A 16,554-nucleotide genomic window follows, 5' to 3' on the forward strand; every position below is an offset into this window, starting at 1 on the left:
CCCGCCCCCGCCCCCCGCCCGGCATCGATAGCTCGGCGCTCGGCCGGCAGAGCGCCGGGGTGGTCGATGGGACAGCTGACCTGTCGCTGTACCGGCCATTTCCCGCCGGCCTGGAGCGGAGCCTGGTAAGCGGGGTGCGGGGGTCTCTGTCTGGGCACCGGCTCTGCTCGCCAGTACCTCCTGGGGTACCGGAGGGCGGGACTGGAGCCGTGGGGCCGGGTGGAAATGTGGGTCCCGGGCACTGTCGGTCATTGTATCGTCCTTCCTTCCCCCGGGGCCGCTGCATCCTCCCGTCCCGGGGCAGTTTCCCCCTTATCTCTTTTCCGTCCCCCGGTGCGAAGGCTCCCCCTGGGCCCGGGCGCCGAGGTGACCCGGCCGTTTGGTGACCGGGCCGTTCCCTCTGCCTCCCCCGCAGGTTCTCTCCTCCCGGACACGAAGCCGCCCCCCCTGCGGGCAGAGGCCATGCCCCCCAAATTCAAGCGGCACCTGAACGACGACGAGGTGACGGGGTCGGTGAAGAGCGAGCGGGTGAGTGCTGGTGGGGGACTCGCCTGACTCTCTGGTGCTGGTACTGGTGCTGCTGTTAAATCCATAGGGGTGCCCCGGGCAGGTGCCCGCGGCTGGCAGTGGGTGTTAGCATGTGCTGGGGACCAGCATCGCCCCAAGCCGTTAGCCTGTCAAACCCTATGCCTGTAGGTGCAAGGTAAGTTGCAGCTTCTGCTCGAAGGGGCTTCTGCCGCCACGGCCCCCAGAAGCTGTATCGCTCGATAGCAATGTTTAGCTAGCAAGGGGGCTGTCTGTGCAGGAAACCTGGTCTGTGTGTTTAAAAACAAACTCCGTTAGAAGATATGGCTGTTTTGAGAACCTGTTTCAGTTCCTCAAGGCTGCATCTACGGCTGTGAGATCCTGGCATGCTCCAGTCTCTTGCCTCTCTGCAGAGCTTGGCCTAGGCCTTGGCTGAAGGACTTCTGTGAAGTTACCCTGCACTTTGCAGCTGAATTTTTATCCTATTGCTAAGTCCCCTGACATTTCAGGCTTTGAATAAGGGTCAAGTGGTGCAGTTGCTTGTTTTAGATAAAGTGGATTTAACCTGATATGTTTGTCCTGGGGTTATACTGTGCTAAAACTGGGTTTAGACTGTAGTTTAAAACATTGCCACAGCACACGATAACTGTCAGTGAGAGGAGGATCCCGTGCTGCCAAGAGTGGTTTGCTCATCCCTTGAGGCAGGCAATGGCTGAAACTATTGCATGGTCTCATGGGTTGGTTAAGTTGATTGAGCAAATGTGACAAGGATGGAAACGTAGGTAAGAATTTATGCACAGGGGAAGCAGCAGCTGTTGGGACCGTAAGGTCAGTCTGATGCATTCCTAGGCCCACAGGTTTAGTGTGTCATCTCCCCGTCTTGATTAGTTTTGACCCTAAGTAGTTGTTACTGGGAGCCCTCAGCTTGATCGGAAAATTTTGCTGCCCTGATATAAGAAAAGAAGTCTAGTAGTGTCTTTGTCTGAAACTTTCAGGCTTACGTGGGATTGTGGGGTTGCTCTTAAAAATCAGCCTTTGGATCATCTGATGGGGTGTAGTGGAACAGCGAATATGAGCCCACGAGGAGCCCTTTGGTGCAAAGCAGAGGAGCTACCAGACTGCTCTGCTTTCCAGCCCAGCTGTAGCCTTTGCCTGAGTCAGGGGTTCAGAGGGGCCAACCCCTCTGGACGTGCTGTGCAGGGAGCCCAGCATGTTTCCTTGCAGTCGTCCTCCTTACACCTGCTGCCATCAGATGGCTGGAGAAACCACGTCCTCCAAAGAGTGGGTCTGACTTCCCATGTGGATGAGGCAACCCAGGGTGGCTGTAGGTGATGCTGACATTTTTTGGCCAGGCACAGCACTGGGGATCATCCCTTGGGCAGAGAGGCCCTTCCTTCCACAGCTGGCCTGCACAGGGGCTCTCCCTGCTGGTTTCCAAGGCAGGGCTCAACGTGCCCATGCACTGGTTGCTCCTGCATCACAGGGAGTTGTACTGATCCCTAGAACTGGGATCTGAACCTGCGCAGGCAACTGGCCATTGATGCAAATCCGGTTTGGCTCAGTGGCAGAGATGCAAGTTGTCCCAAGTCAGAGCTGCAGAGCTGTGTGTTGGTCTCTGCTCTACAGAGCTAGCAAACATTGCTGAGGTGATAATAGTGGCACAGAGACGTTCAGCTCAGCCCCTGATCACAAGCAGCAAGAAATAGTACAACTCCAGGTACTTAAAGAGTACCATTGATGCTCTCCAAAGGAGGGCTCGCCGTAACCTGCAGTCGGAGGATGCTGACTGCATCCTACAGTCTGGAAATGTGAGTGTGAAATGGTGGTTTCTTATTGACAAGGTGGTTTGGTTTTTCTTCTGTGTTTGCAGAGGAACCTGTTGGAGGAAGATTCAGATGAAGAGGAAGACTTTTTCTTGTGAGTTTCTCAATGGCTGCTGTAAGGAATGCGATGTCTTAACTGCCTACGCCTCTGAGACTTGGAGGTGTCAAATACCAAAAGCTGGCCCCTGCCATGTAGGTGGGGGCTTGGGAATCAAAACCTTTGATTCCTGTGAGCTGGTCTCCCCAAGCCTTGGCATCGAGCATGAGTTAAGACTTAATAAGTGTGACCTGTATAAGAGTGGGGTGTCCCACATATCCTAAGACATGGGAGGGACTGATGGGAGGCATGAGACCAGTCCTCCACCCACAAGGCGTTGGTTCTGTCTTTGAGTCTTTGGTTTAAATACATGTTTCCATTGTATCTTCCATCCTGATTGCTCTCTTTTTTTCTGCCTGCAGGAGAGGGCCTTCTGGACCCAGATTTGGACCCAGGAATGACAAGATCAGGCAGTAAGTTACTGGTCCTCAGTGTCACACAGATAATATTTTATTCTGGCACTGCGAGCTCCTGCTGCTGTGTTACCGGAGTATTTCTGTGTAGTTCTGAATACGAACCCAGCTTGTGCTGTCGTCTGACACCTCCTACCCTCTGTGTCCACAGATAAGGGAAATCTCAAATTTGATTTAAGCTATCAAGAAACTGCATTAACAGAATTGAAGGGTTAGGATTGTACCGCAGTAGCTTAGTGGTGTTTCTAAAGCCCTTGCTGTATTTGGGTGATGACCATGCTCTTAGGAGGCTCTTTTTTCTAGAGCATTAACCCTGAGTTTTAACCTTCGCTAGCACCTTTTTTTTATTGTTTCATTGCCTTTTTTTTTTTTTCTCTTCATCCTGTAACTTGCTCCTCCATGTTTTGAGAAAGCAAGTGGTCAGGAACACACCAGGACCATGTTTTTTGGGCAGCATCTTACCCTCTGGCCTCCTCTTCTCCAGACAAAAACCTGAGGCAGGTGATCTGGAGATAAGCAGTGACTCAGTGAGTCAAAGCAGCTGGACAGACAGGAAACTATTACAGCTGGAGGAGGACTGTTGACTGTATTAAGGCAAGAAGGAAGGAGTGAACACTCTGGATCCTTCTCCCATCGAGTCATTTCCTGCATGATGCTTGTTCTGGGCTGCAGTTTGTCCTGCCCTTTGCTATGCGGGATGCGATGGTGGTACTTAATGAAAGGGAGGGAATATTCACAGACCCCTGGTGTTGTACTATTTCCTTTGCTGACCTCCGCAGAACCAGAACCGAGATCTGGGTGGGGACTGATGAGCAGGCATTATTCAGACTGGGTTGTCTTGTGTGCAGCCTGAGTGTTGCATTTTGTTAGGGATCTTTTTCTTGCTGGGAAGAAGCCAGCACAACTCTGAGATGACTCATTGCCAATGTCAGCATTAGGCAGTGCTTGCTTGTGTGCCCGCTCACCACGTTACCTTGAGGGGCGAAGTGCACTTGGGTTATACAAGAGGCAGCATGTTTCTCACTGCGCCCTGAGTTTTCAGGGGGTCTCTGTTCCGTCTGGGGTGTGAGGATGCTTTTGGTAGAGGCGCACTAGTCCATACAGTAAGCCAGTGTGGGTAAAACCTCCCTTCTAGGGCAGGGCCCGGCTGATGTGGAGTGAATGAGAGGGGTGAGAATTGGTTTTACGAGTGGGGTCCCACCCCCGTAAAAAGGGAGAGAGGTGGTGACATCTACCCCTTCGTCGTCCTCTGCTGGAAAGGAATTAGTGTCTTCTGCCTTCCCTGTTTGGCTGGGAAAACAAGAGCTCTTCTCTTCCCGCTGTCTTGGACAGGCAGGAGGGAGCAGAGGCTTAGGTAGAGGATAGCACCACAGCTGTGAAGGGGGAAAAAAAAGAAAGAATTCACCCAGGAGCTGGTGGGTTCGTAGGTGTGATGTGACTAATGCCCAACACACGTGAGACTTGCTCATTGCCAGAGACTGTCTCTCTAGTGGACCTGGTATGGAATATGTCCCTTGGGGTTGCAAGTGGCTACATCTATCTAGTATCCAGAGCATCTCTTATAAATTAGTATCTATTTTCTGCTCTCATCAATGTTGATTGCTTTGTTTAACAAGCAGTTGCAGTATGCAGTCGTCACTTCTTCACATGGAGCTGCTTATTAAGTTTCTCATCAGACCGGCCCTTGTGCTGGATGGATTGATGCCTGGTCTTGTAATGATACAGTTTGCTCTGGTTTCAACAGATGAGGAAAAGGAGGGTTGGGTTGTTGCTAAAACACTATAAGGAAAAGACATTTCAAGGAGGAATTGGAGCATTTGGAGAGCTGAGGCATAGCTGTGCAAAGCTAGAGAGGTTGTAGCTGTATGGGGCTGGAGAGACGAGGTGTGAAGATAGGCGTAAAAGGAAACTGGGTGGGGGATTGAGTAGAGGAAAAAGTGACAGGCTTAGGGGATCAAAGATGCAGAACATGTTGAATGTGAGGGGCAAGACTGGAAACGTTTCCTAATTGTCCTTGGCAGTGACAGGGCTTGGGACAGGGTGGAGAGTTTGGCACCAGAGACCCCCAAGGCTGGCTCAGCTGCAGAAAGAGATGGTGGGGAACACTGCAAACCTCATGGGCAAAAGAGGCAAGCTGGAGCCAGCAACAGCAGCAGGAGGAAGTGTCACAGTCCCCTCCATGCTGTGTTTTGTCCTGGTGTGGCTGTAAGTTCAGGCTCTGTTGCCCCAACAGCTGCTCAGTTAAGGTGGATGGTCCCCCAGTCATTAAGTGGCCACGTGGGGTCCCTTAGGCTCCCTCTGAGTCCTCCCGGTCCCTGGGGTGGGCTGGAGCTGAAAGGTAGCTTTTAACAGGCTTTTATCCTTTCCCCAAAGTTACAAAGAACAGGAAAGGGAGAGCTGATCTCTCTTCTCTGCCTTTGCTTCCAGGCTTTGTGAGAAGTCCTGAATGTGTGTTGTGAGAGCCCTTTTCAGGGGAAGGTAGGATATTCATCTTCCACATGGGTTTCTTTTATTTACAGTAGGAGCCTCTCATCACTGGTCATCTTTTCAAAAACATTACTAAAATTGCCCCCTTTTCTGTGCTGCTTGACTTCCTTCACTGCTGATGTTTTTGCTTTCAGGTGACTGCTGCAGGAACCCAAATCCAGCTCGTGCTGGCGATGAGGCTCAGCACGCTGCTGTGGTTCCCCGGGAGCCAGGTCTTGGTCCCCATGATTCTCCCATTGCACTGCCGAGGGTGGCCAGCATCCCCAGCCCCAGGGGTCGATCACAGTGGCTCTGCATGGCTGCAAGCCCCAAGTTACATCACAAGGAGAGAGAGGGTTTGGGGAATGGTTTGAAGACAAGAGTTGACAGCAGCTTCCCAGGGCCTGGCTGTTCATCGCAGGTGGCTGGTTGTGTAGTGGAACTCGTCCATAGTCCAGGCTTTCATCTGAAGGTGATACTGGGACCATGTTGTCAGGCATCATTGTTGGGTATAATCCTTTCAGGACTGAAAGACATCAGGGAGGCACAGGCTCTGTCTTCATCACAGCAACTTAAAACCAGGGATTTGTGGCATGCTTCAGCACTGATGCCCCGTTGTGGAGTATAGCTGGGCTTTCTGCTGGGCGGCCCCTCTACAGAGAGCCGTGCCTCAGGGAGCACTCTGCTGTGCTGGCCTCCTGCCTTTGCATCATCCGTCCAGCTTGGCTCTCCATCCTGTTCCCTCTTCTCTGGGTTACTGCCACAGCAAGGGGTGTTTGGGTGTAATTTGCACCAAAATACACAGCACTATTAATATCGCTGGGGTGGAAAATAGAAGTGTGTCATGCTGGCTGTAAACAGACGGCTTGAAGACAAGAAGCAGCCTTGAGCAGCACATCCCATTGTGCGTGCATGGCCTGTTTACGGTGTCTGAAGAATGCAGCACTGTTCTTAGCCCAACACCGTGACCAGCCCCGGGAATTTGTCAGTAGCTATCCCAGTAAGGTCAAAATGGAAAGGCTTATTCTTCCCGCTCTGGACCATGCAAAGCACAAGAAAGAGGAGCCTAAACCAAGCTAAGCGCCGGTGGGTCTCTTGTTGCTGCTTGATGTTGTGCACTTGCTCTCCTTGTTAAAAGCATCCTATTTGCAGTAATTAGTAAGCAGAAGGGTTGTAGGAGACATATTTTATGCTTTTGCCTTGTTCCCTTTCCTGGCAGGTATTTATACGACTTTATTTCTCTTGGAAATCTGGCAGCAGCAAAGCAAATGAAACATATGTGTCAAAAGCGAATAGTTCTCTAACAGGAAATATGCTTCGTATTAGAGGATTCATTCTCTCTTGCCAAATAAAACAAGAAAATATTTTTCTTCTTGATGCGACTTGAGTTTCCAACCTCAAGCGTGCCAAACTAGTGGGAACTGTTGAATTTGCTCTGAAACTGCAGGGCTAATGCATAGGCTGGGAATCTTTCATCCCCGTCCTAGAGAGGCATCTCTTGCAGCACTGATGGGTGGGAGAGAGCAGAAAGCAAGGACTGGCTTACGGTCTCATTAAGGCACTGTGTGGAGATCAAAGTTTCATTCCCTAGCTCAGTCTTTTCCTGCCTGATTGTTTGGTGTGTTTTTCCCAGGATTCTCTTTTACATCAGATACCAAAAGGTACCAGAGTGCTCAAATATGTGTCTGTTCCATGGGAGTTAAACACCTCAACATTTGTGAGAGATTAAGCCTTGATTTCTCTATGCCTCCATCCTCTGTTTGTGAAATGTTTTATCTTGAGGGGATGGCTAACAGCATGCCCAGGTAATGGGCAGGTAGCAAAGGCATGTGGTGTTTCACCAGCAGCTCAAGTGAAAAGAGGTGGGATGCTGAGATGCAGCTTGAGCAGTGGGGGTCTGTGCTCCATAGGTGTCTCCCAAATGCTGATATGCAGCAGAGCAGCTTGAAATTATGTATGTGCCCACTCTGCCTTGAACACTTTGGGGTGTTCTGGGGCTGCAGCAGCATCTCTCCAGGCTTTGGCCAATACTGGTGGGGATACAGGTAGCATTGCATTGCATTGCATGTTCCTAGATGCACTGTAACCTTGCATGCTCCTGCTTGTTAGTTGTACCAAGCTAATTTGGTCACAAATCTGTTGTAGGAGGACATTTCTTTATTTTGAAGCTGGTAAATGCTTTTAGAAACATTTATGTACTGCAGATGTAGTCTTCTGCCTGTGAAACTGATGTTTAAGGCCTTAGAGTTTTTGCCAAGTTGGCTCATCTGGGATAGCAGATGTTTCTGCTTTGCCTCTCTTGCCCAAAGCTATAGCAGCGTTGCTGGCGGCTCAGAGCTGGGACTTGTCCATTGTGCCAAGGTAAGGAAACCCCCTCGTAGAGCATGCCTCTTCCTCACGTCCTCACCTGCCGCCCCAAGAAAGGGCCACAGGGCTATGCATGTCCTGCGTGGGGTGGACACTTTGCTCCATGGGGTACCACCACGTGTTTCCCAGGCATCATCTGTCTGTGTCTTCCGTGTCACCTTCTGCACTTTCCCAACGGTGGCAGCTCTGCCCTGTGCCTTGTAAAACAAATAACAGTGGATCAGAGCAGGCTCATGGGCATGGGGGCAGGTTCCTGCTGAGAGGCATTTGGGGATTATCTATGCATTTCCCCTCCAGATAAGAAGCTCCTAGCAGGCGGCTGCCACCGCGGAGTGTAGGTGGATGCAGTGAGATGCTGCTTCCACAGACTCCACAATGCAGCACAGGGAAGGCAGGTTCCTTTCTAGTGGTATCCTAAATAAAGCAAGTCTTCACATGTGCTGCTGGAGTCCAGCATGTGCCATGTGAGGGTTGTTGAGTCAGAAATTGGCTTCAGAGGTGTTGCCTGGCTGTTCCAGCTCTGGAAGCTGCAGTGCAGTGGTGCTACAAAGCCCAGCCTGAGACGTGAAGATGGGAAGCCTCTTCACACTCAAAGATCTGGAGCTCTTTCTAGAGCTTTTGCCAGAGAAATAAGCCTTTTCTTTTAATGACTTTCCTTGCCTGTGTTTGGAATGATAAGTAAATGTGACCAAGGCACCCACTTTTCCATTGCAACCACTATTACTTGTTGCAGCTGCTCCTCGTGCATGCATCTCAGCGCAAGTGCCTGCTCGGCAAGAGGCATGTAGCTGGTAGGGAGACAAGAGAAATAGGTCAATGTGAACCAATGTCTATAATTAGAGGCATGATGGCTAGGATGGGCCCTGTTTCTGGTTCTCCAATGTCCTGTTGGCTGGCCTTGGACAAGTTGCTCTGGGTCTCCCTTGCCCCGGCTTCCTGGGCCATGGTGGAGGATATGCTGTCCTGTCTCACCAAGCGCTCTGAGCTTAGGTTCTGGATGCTGGTGGAGTTGTGTCTGGTGCTGCTGTAAAAACTCTGATTTGGAAAATAACATCTTTGAATGTCTGCATCTGTGGGATGACAGTGGGGAGGAGAGGGTTTTGTATGGGTTCAAAGAGGACAATGTTGCGAAGGGATAATTTGGGGAGCAGGAAGGTGTGGGTGCTAAGCAAGGTGCCAAGGATGAGGCGGTAGCAACCCTGCATCCTTTCGGGGACAACAGTGGTGCGCCGTTAATAGGAGGTGTGTGTTTCTGGTAATGTGGAAAGCTGATGAAGTGGCCTATTCATGCTGCATATTTGGGAAATGCTGGATGCATTTAGGTAAGTTTAAAGTGCTTAGATGTTTTTAATCAATACAACCTAAGTTGTCAAACCTAATACTTACGAGGAGTGAGTGGCCCGGAGCTATTTCTGTTTTGTTTCCCTAAGTGTAGCGCTGCCTCCAAGATGTTGCTGTTGCCATTTACTTTCTGGGAACACTATGTCTCAAACAATGTCTTGTCTCCCTAGGGCCCCAACGAATTTCTTATTTCTATCTCCAGGAAAATAAAAGTGTATTAGCTCCAAAATACAAACCAGAATGTAGCAGTATTTTTCCACCAGGAGAATTTTTCTCTCTTACCAATGTGGCTTTTTTATGGAGTGAATAAATGCATTTATAATAACCCTGCGGGTGTGATTTAGGCTACTGTTCACTGAAGCAACTACCCACAGAGTTGCGTAACCTATGAGAAGATGGATTATAATAACTGATTTAGTTCATATCAGCCATTTCTTTACTGTCCTCTTGATGTCCCTGGCAGAGTGGATTTCATTTAGCAACTCAGTTCCCAGAGGGGGGAGCACACCTTGCTTTGATTTCACCCAATTTATTTTGCAAAGGTGCAGTGTTCTATGAAATCTGGAAAGATAAAGTGCAGTTTTTATAATTTTTTTTTCCGCTTTGTGAGCTCTTCTGCAGCAGAGGTGCCCACCAACAGTAGTTAGTGCCTTTTCTTACTGCACTTGTGTGTTAAGGCATTACGGACATGCCCTGCCCCTGCTGACTTCCCAGTGCTCTCTTTGAGCCCCTTGTGTTCCCTTGCCCTTCCTGGGATTGCCAGAGAAGCACCCCAGGTGATGCTATGCTTCTGGCTTTCTCAGCATCCCATCAACCTCCCTCCACTGTTGTCCCCTTTGATTTTTGTCGGTGAGCTCCTGCACCCTGTCAGCCTGGGTGACTCTGAGCAAAGGCTGGTGCTGCAATGCAGCTGGTGGTGCTCACTTCTCCCCCTCATGCTGCCTCTGCTCTGATCTAGTGTCCAGAACCAGATGGACGAAGTCATCGATGTTATGCAGGAGAACATCACGAAGGTGATTGAAAGAGGCGAACGGCTGGATGACCTGCAGGATAAATCAGGTGCGATGCTAAATGCAGCCTGTTTCCCACATCTCTTCCCTGTTGGTGGGCCAGGTTACCCGCTTTCAGTTCAGAAAGCGCCTAATGGCAGACCTGGGGTTGTATTTCTGTCCTTCCTGGGAGTGCTGTTTCCCAGCCTTGGGCTGTGGATCTGACTTTCTGCCAACATTCTCATCTTTCCACCTTTGCCTTCTGCTGCTCTGTGCAGAGGTGTTAGTTTGGAGGCATTTGGGTGCTGTGATCTAGGTGGTCCTTCAAGCAAAGGTAGATTGGTCTGTCTTATGACAGCCCTGAGCGCTTCAGCTGTCTGCTCACTCACTGGCTTGCAGAGCAAACTCCTGTCCTCAGAGGGCAGCCAGTACAAAGGGGGCTCAGTGGGATTCGGCAGGTCTCTGTGTGCTCTAGTGAAGGGCGTCACATTGGCATCTGCTGTGGCTTTGGTGAATCATGCTGTGGTTGGGCCTTTTCCCCTAATGCTGAGTTTATTGCTTAAAACTCAGTGGAGTTAACAGAATGAGTAGATGCCCTGACTGTGTGTGTCCCTGAATTGCCTCTCTTCTTTCCTTCAACAGAAAGTTTATCAGACAATGCAACAGCTTTTAGCAACAGAGCCAAGCAGCTTCGGAGACAGATGTGGTGGCGAGGCTGCAAGGTGAGCAAGAACACAAGCAGGCAGGGGTTGGTTTCTGGAAGGGTGGTTACCTGCCCTCCCCTGGGAGGGGATGGAGAAGCTCTGCTTTCTAGCTGAAAAGATGCTGGAAGGCAAGGCCTCCTTTCAAGTCAAAGCAGCTACACAGGGCATCTTGCATAACATGACTCTGTGCTACCCTTGCAGATGAAGGTGATCATAGTGCTGGTGGCAGTCATTCTTCTGCTTGTGATCATTGGTGAGTAGCTCCAGGTCACCCCAGCCATGTCTAGCATTGAAATATTCGTGGCACTCCGCACGATGAGTGACACCATGGTGCTGTTGTCCCTCAGGCCGAGCACCTGAGCCACTCCATTGTGCCCCACTCTGCCTTAAGCTATCATAAGTGGTGCCTGTAGCCCACACCATGCTGCTCTTCTGCAAGGTTTAAATGTGCGCACTGAGGAGCAGGCTCAAACAGAGTCCTACTGACTGTGGCCAAAGAAAGCCAACGTTGCCTGGCCAATGTTGTATCAATCCAGGGTTGGCACTGACTAATCCTGAGGCTGGTGAGAGTAGACAGAAGAGTTTCAGACCAGAGCCATGTCTTCCAAAGGTATCTCCACATATATCGACCATCTTGCAATGGGCCTGCTTCCTGCAAATGCTCCTCCCCAAAGCTTTTGGGCTGCTTAATTTTCAGCAAGCAGCTGTTGTGGCTTTGCCGTTGGGCCCTTCCCCTGCCTTCTGCCCTTCCTGGTGTCTCTGGAGCTCCCCAGAGCAGAGATGTCACTGCTTTTCCTACCAAACAGGTAGTAATGACCAGAGCATATTTCTTCCAGGCAGAAGTAGTAATTCAGCCCTCTGCCTGCAGAATAACATGCTCCAGGGATCCAAGCAGCCCAGCACAGCAGCGCAGCTCTTCTGTGCTACTGGGTCCAGAGGGTTTTCCTCCCACCGACCATGGCTGGGGCAGCTCTGCAACTGTTCGAGTTACTTTGGCAAAACCCTTGTGGCCTGTTGTCCTGCTGACACACAGCCTGCAGCAGGAGAGGCAGAGTTGGCAGCAGGCTGGGAGTGTTGTAGAGAGAGACTGATGGAAAATCCCATCTGGTTTAATTTTGGGAAGCTGGAAGGAGATGAAGGTGGCAGGAAATGTTGTCTAGCGTGTGTGCAGGCAGCAGATTGCATTAGCTTGAGCTTGGAAACACACTTTCCCTCACAGCTGTTTGGTGTTTGTCGCTACAGAAACGGGGGATCTCTCTGGCAGGGATTGATGCTGCACACAAAGGTGTGTGGCTGAGAGCTTGTTTCTTTTGTGTTTTCCAGTACCCATAGTCCTGAAGTACCATACCTGACAGGGCAGCTGGAGGCTTCGGTGGAGCTGGCTCTGGGATAACCAAACTGCTGTGTAATTTAAGTGAGATATCTGTATATAGCTTTGAAGTTGTTTTTCTCCAAGGAGTGAGGAGGCGGCGGCTAGTAGCCAGTTCCAACAGAGTGTTTTAAGAACTGCCAAATGACCCTTTTTTTCGGTCAAGTACCTGCTCCTGCTGTCAGACTTCTTTTGTAACAGAAGATTCGGTTCCCAAACTGACTGTTTTGTGGAATTCTGTGTCTCTGGTTTGAGCTGGCTACTTGCTGCTACAGTTTATCTGTATATATGGTTGAGTTGTAATATTAATAATTCCATTTGAGCGGTTCCCCACTGCCTGTTGTGGAAGGCAGAGGGGACTCTGTCCTTTCAAAAGAGCAAAGGAGGGGGGAAAAATGTCTGAAGAGAAACATACCATTATGTTACAGGGAACCGGCCCTTCTCTGGAGACCTGCAAGGGTGGTGTTTCTCTGTTGTTCCACAAGAAAAAAAAAAAAGAGGAAAAAAGAAATAATTAGGTTTTACAATTCAGAAGACTTCCTAGTCCTGCCATGGGAATGCACAAGCTCAGTGTTTTCAGTATCGCTGCTTACAACTGTGACTAAAGACATTCCAGTAAACTTATTTTTGACTGTACATGTGGAGTTCCTGCATGTCTTTATAGTGTTCTAGAGGATATTCACAGCTCTCCACTGCCAGGAGTCCATAGGAAAGGCCTGGGTCACTGATTTCTTAACCAAAAGGAAGGGTATGTAAAGCCCAGCTATTAGCCCAGTGATATAAAAGGCACAGGAGGAGGGCAGCAACTATCCTGAAACCAGTCCAGGGTGAAAAAGTCCACTTCATATTCCGAGGCCTTCACCGTGATGTGGTGGTTGCAGTCCCAAATGCCAACCCATTTTGCATCCCTGTGATCTGGTGGGGTGGGGGGTTGTTGCCAGACAGATGTGCTGGGGTGCTTGGGGAGGTATAGGGGCCCCTGTGCTGGACTGAACAGGAGCTGAGCTCCTCCATCCATGGGTCGGACTGCTGCATTTTGGTTGTCTCCAACCTTGGTCTCAGGTGTTGGTGGCATTTCTGTCTGCCCTTTATTTTTGGGACCCTTGTTCCTTCCAGCCTGGAGCTTGGGACTTCTGCTGAGCTGAGAGCAGGCTCTCCTGGTTCTCTTTTTGCTGCCTCTCTTCTGATGACAGAAGCCTTGTACTTTTTAGCGTGTGTCTGAAATAATGTTGGAGAGGGGAAATGGTGCCCCAGAGAATTCTCAGTGCCATGTCCCAGCTTCCTCTTTTGAACCTGCCCCTGGTTCCTTGTATGCAGCTTTCACCTGAGTGGTGGTGCTGCTTCATGCAGAGAGGGGGATTAAAAGTGTGCACAGCAGGCTGGAGGGTCAGATGTGATTACAAGTTCTGCTTGCCCAGCTGGAATATAAATAGAGCTTTTCCCCTCTGTGGGCCCTGTTCTCTCCAGGTAGGAACAACAAAGCCAAGCTGGGTTTTTCCTTCTGAAGTGTAGCCTGGTTTTAAGATCAGGCACCCAGTGGAAGGGACAAAAATCATCCTGCCTATGCCTTTGGCTACTTTCCATCTGCAAGGGATCAAGAGGGTGGATGAAGAGGGACTGTGTCTGTCTTCAGGGGGGCTGCAGGTCTTACTGAACTATCAGGTACCTTTTCCTGCCAGCTGAAAAGTGAGTTAATGGTGCTGTGAGCCTGTGTAATGGCTGTGCTGTGCCTGCCCTGGTCTGCCTGTTAGGGCAGGCTTTACTCCTGCTGCTGGGGAGTCCTGCCAGTACCTCTGGCAGCCCCATCTTGCCTTGGCTGCTGCCACCCACAGAAGGACCTTGGTGCCACAGCAGCACATCAGGGCTTCACGTCCCTGCTGGCACCAGGTCTGAACAACAGAAGTTAGTTTTGCAGTTGCTTGCTAGATGCAAAGCCTGGCTTTAAAGCTGGGCTGACGGCCTTGGAAAATGGGTGCTGGTAAGATGAAGGCTTCCATACTGTATTAAAGAGCTGCTGAATTTGGGAGCTGCTGCTACATCATCCCGAGCCCTGTCCTTGCTGTGTTTGGCAGATCTCTGTCAGCAGCATGTTCTTGGGGAGTGTTTCCAGGTAGAGTTGAACTCTCCTCAGTGCAGGAACCAGCGTACCACCCTAAGAAGTGCTGCTGTTATCACCATGCCAGCAGCTCGCTGCTTCAGACAGGCACATAGGCTTTTCCAGCTGACCCGGATCCATGGAAACGAGGTGGGAAGGTTAGGCCCCCTGGCCCTGGACCATTTGCGTCTTGTGCCTGCCTCAGACTCATCCTTTGGTACCAAAGGGACTGGACCAGGTCTACCCCAGACAGCTGAGCACAGGCAGCAGGTTCTTGCTCTGGAAAAGCTGGCTTTCCTCAATGGTGCTGCCAGAGTGCCTTTGCAGCACCTCCCAGGAGGTTGGGGTGCAAACCGGTGTACCTGAGATACAGGGCAGGGAAAGCTGCCATGGCCAAAACCTTCAGCGCGCTTCCCTGCATTGCAAGAATTAGGTGTTGATCGGTTTTACATTCAAGTAATTTACATTCAATGCCGGGGCAATCCTGAGCGCAGACCTTCCCAAGGGACCAGCTCTGGCTGTGAGAGGCACCAGCAGATCAACAGTAGCTTCACAGTAATAGAATTTATTGAGCCAATTTTATAGATTCCTTCCTTCTTTTTTTTTTTTCACAAGGCTGAAAAGACCATTACAATATCTCATCTCAGGTACATTATAAAGCAGTCCTCCTTATGTCCTTTGAGATACAACGGTCTTAATTTTGCAGCCTGTGCTGTCCCACCCTGGACTGGTGGCAGGGAGAACTGTAGTGAGTGGAAAGGGTTGTTGTTTCCAGCAGAGTCTGCATGCTTTGGGATTGGTTTTCACTCAGGGGACATTATGAAGGAGATTTTACAACAAAAACAATTCCTTCACCCAAGCATCACTTCACCAGGGGTCTGTTTTATCCATTCCCTTTGGCAGAAGACAGACCTCTTCATTAGTTGCCCTTTTCCATGATTGCTTTTTTACAGGGAACGGCATGTTTTGGCTGGAGTTGTGCATTCCTGCTGCAGGGCTGGTTCCTCCTCTGAGGTTTGCAGTTGTGACCCATGTAGCAAGACCCTGGGGTCCCCATGCCTGAAGGAATGGGGTTGCAGGGGTGGATATCTGCAGCTCTGACGCAGGTGGAGGGAGGACTCCTGCATCCCAGCTCCAGCTCTGGGACTGGACAGAGCAGAAGGGAAGGAGTCCCCCCCCTTGCAAAACAGGAGCTTCTGGCAGGGCTGTGTCTGAGGCAGAGGGCTGGGTACCACAGCGGGAGAGCTCCCAGGACCCTGCTGCTTGGCAGGGCACCGGTCCCTGCTACCCTTCAGCTGGGGAGCACTGAGCTTCACTGGCCCATTCCTCTAGGGCTCCACAGTGGGAGCTCTCCCACTCCTGACTCCTGTGTCCAGCTCTCCCACCAATGTTTTTGTTACAGCTGCCAGCTGATCCTGCATCTACCTTCAGATAGATGAAACTTGATCGCTCCCACGTAGGAAATCTGGTGTCAGATAGTGACAAAGACTTGCCAGAGGTCAGGGAGTAAATAGCAGCAGGGCTTGGAACACAACCTGCTACCCGATTCCCTCAACTACATGTGGTTCTACTTCAGGGAAAAGAGGGGGAGAGAGAGGGATCATCCGGCTGCCAAAGGCTGGGGAAGTAAATAGGGAGGTAGCCGGTGGGGAACTGTGAAAGGGACACAGCTGCCTTTTCCTGAAAAGCAGGTTCATTTGCCCGGTGTGCAAAATGCCAAACAGAGTGGAGGTATTTTATTAATTTAATTTTTGCGCAAAGATGGGTGCTAGGTGTTAACTCCACAAAGAAACTGTAAGGTATTCATACAGTTAAATGTGTCAGTCACAGCTAGTATTCACACCTCGCAGCTAATAATTGGTTAGTTTCTTTATCATTTCACCTTAAAGGTACCGCTCCCTTTAAATTTACTACGCATGCTCAGAGAGGGGCTTGCTTGAGTACAGAGTTTTCTGGCCTACGGATATTATAATGAGGATAGTTCACCTAAAGGACGCTTAGTTGTAGTTCTTATCAACATCCCGATTAGTTGTTCTCCTCGACAATACACTTTACCACCCGGTTCTCAGCCTCTTCTGAGGCGGGATGTTCCCTTTTATAGGTATCTCAGCTCTTCTTCAAGTATAAAGTCGTAAAACAAACGCTTCCCTACCTCTCAGCTCCCTTCTCTGGCCGCCACGTTCTGTTTCGCAAAGCTCACACGGTTCACTGTTATTGCTTACAAGAAAATTCAATTTTCTTCGGGATATCTTCCCCCGCCCCGCTGTACGCCGGGCCTCGGCCAGCGGAGCCTCTGGCGAGCCAGGCTGTGGCGGAGAACCCGCCGCCATAGCGACCTGCTCCCGCCCTCTCTCGTGATTGGCCG

The 16,554-nt window shown here is 50.4% G+C and overlaps 1 protein-coding gene and 1 long non-coding RNA gene across 4 annotated transcripts; one reads left to right on the top strand and one right to left on the bottom strand.

The window, feature by feature from the left end:
- The first annotated feature begins 14 nt into the window (after positions 1-14).
- VAMP4 (vesicle associated membrane protein 4) lies at positions 15-12,730 on the top strand. Of its 3 annotated transcripts, XR_012661158.1 has the most exons (9): positions 15-125; positions 416-528; positions 2,396-2,442; positions 2,808-2,858; positions 9,991-10,091; positions 10,664-10,743; positions 10,927-10,978; positions 12,049-12,139; positions 12,523-12,612. XR_012661158.1 is itself a non-coding variant. In XM_075097087.1 (8 exons), the coding sequence occupies exons 2-8, from the start codon at positions 463-465 to the stop codon at positions 12,075-12,077; spliced, it is 426 nt and encodes a 141-aa protein (XP_074953188.1). In that variant the 5' UTR covers positions 15-125; positions 416-462; the 3' UTR covers positions 12,078-12,730. The 3 variants fall into 3 exon arrangements, 2 of the variants coding, with proteins under 2 accessions (XP_074953188.1, XP_074953189.1); XM_075097087.1 differs by having other exon boundaries at positions 12,049-12,730; XM_075097088.1 differs by having other exon boundaries at positions 86-134; positions 12,049-12,730.
- Positions 5,345-16,543, bottom strand: LOC142058958 (uncharacterized). Its single transcript, XR_012661159.1, has 3 exons — positions 16,342-16,543; positions 12,510-12,564; positions 5,345-7,888 (listed from the first exon to the last, which is right to left on the bottom strand). It is a non-coding gene; the product is annotated as an uncharacterized LOC142058958 (long non-coding RNA).
- Between the last annotated feature and the right edge of the window lie 11 nt (positions 16,544-16,554).

Source organism: Phalacrocorax aristotelis, chromosome 6 (genome assembly GCF_949628215.1).
Source record: "Phalacrocorax aristotelis chromosome 6, bGulAri2.1, whole genome shotgun sequence".
Classification (NCBI taxonomy): domain Eukaryota; kingdom Metazoa; phylum Chordata; class Aves; order Suliformes; family Phalacrocoracidae; genus Phalacrocorax; species Phalacrocorax aristotelis.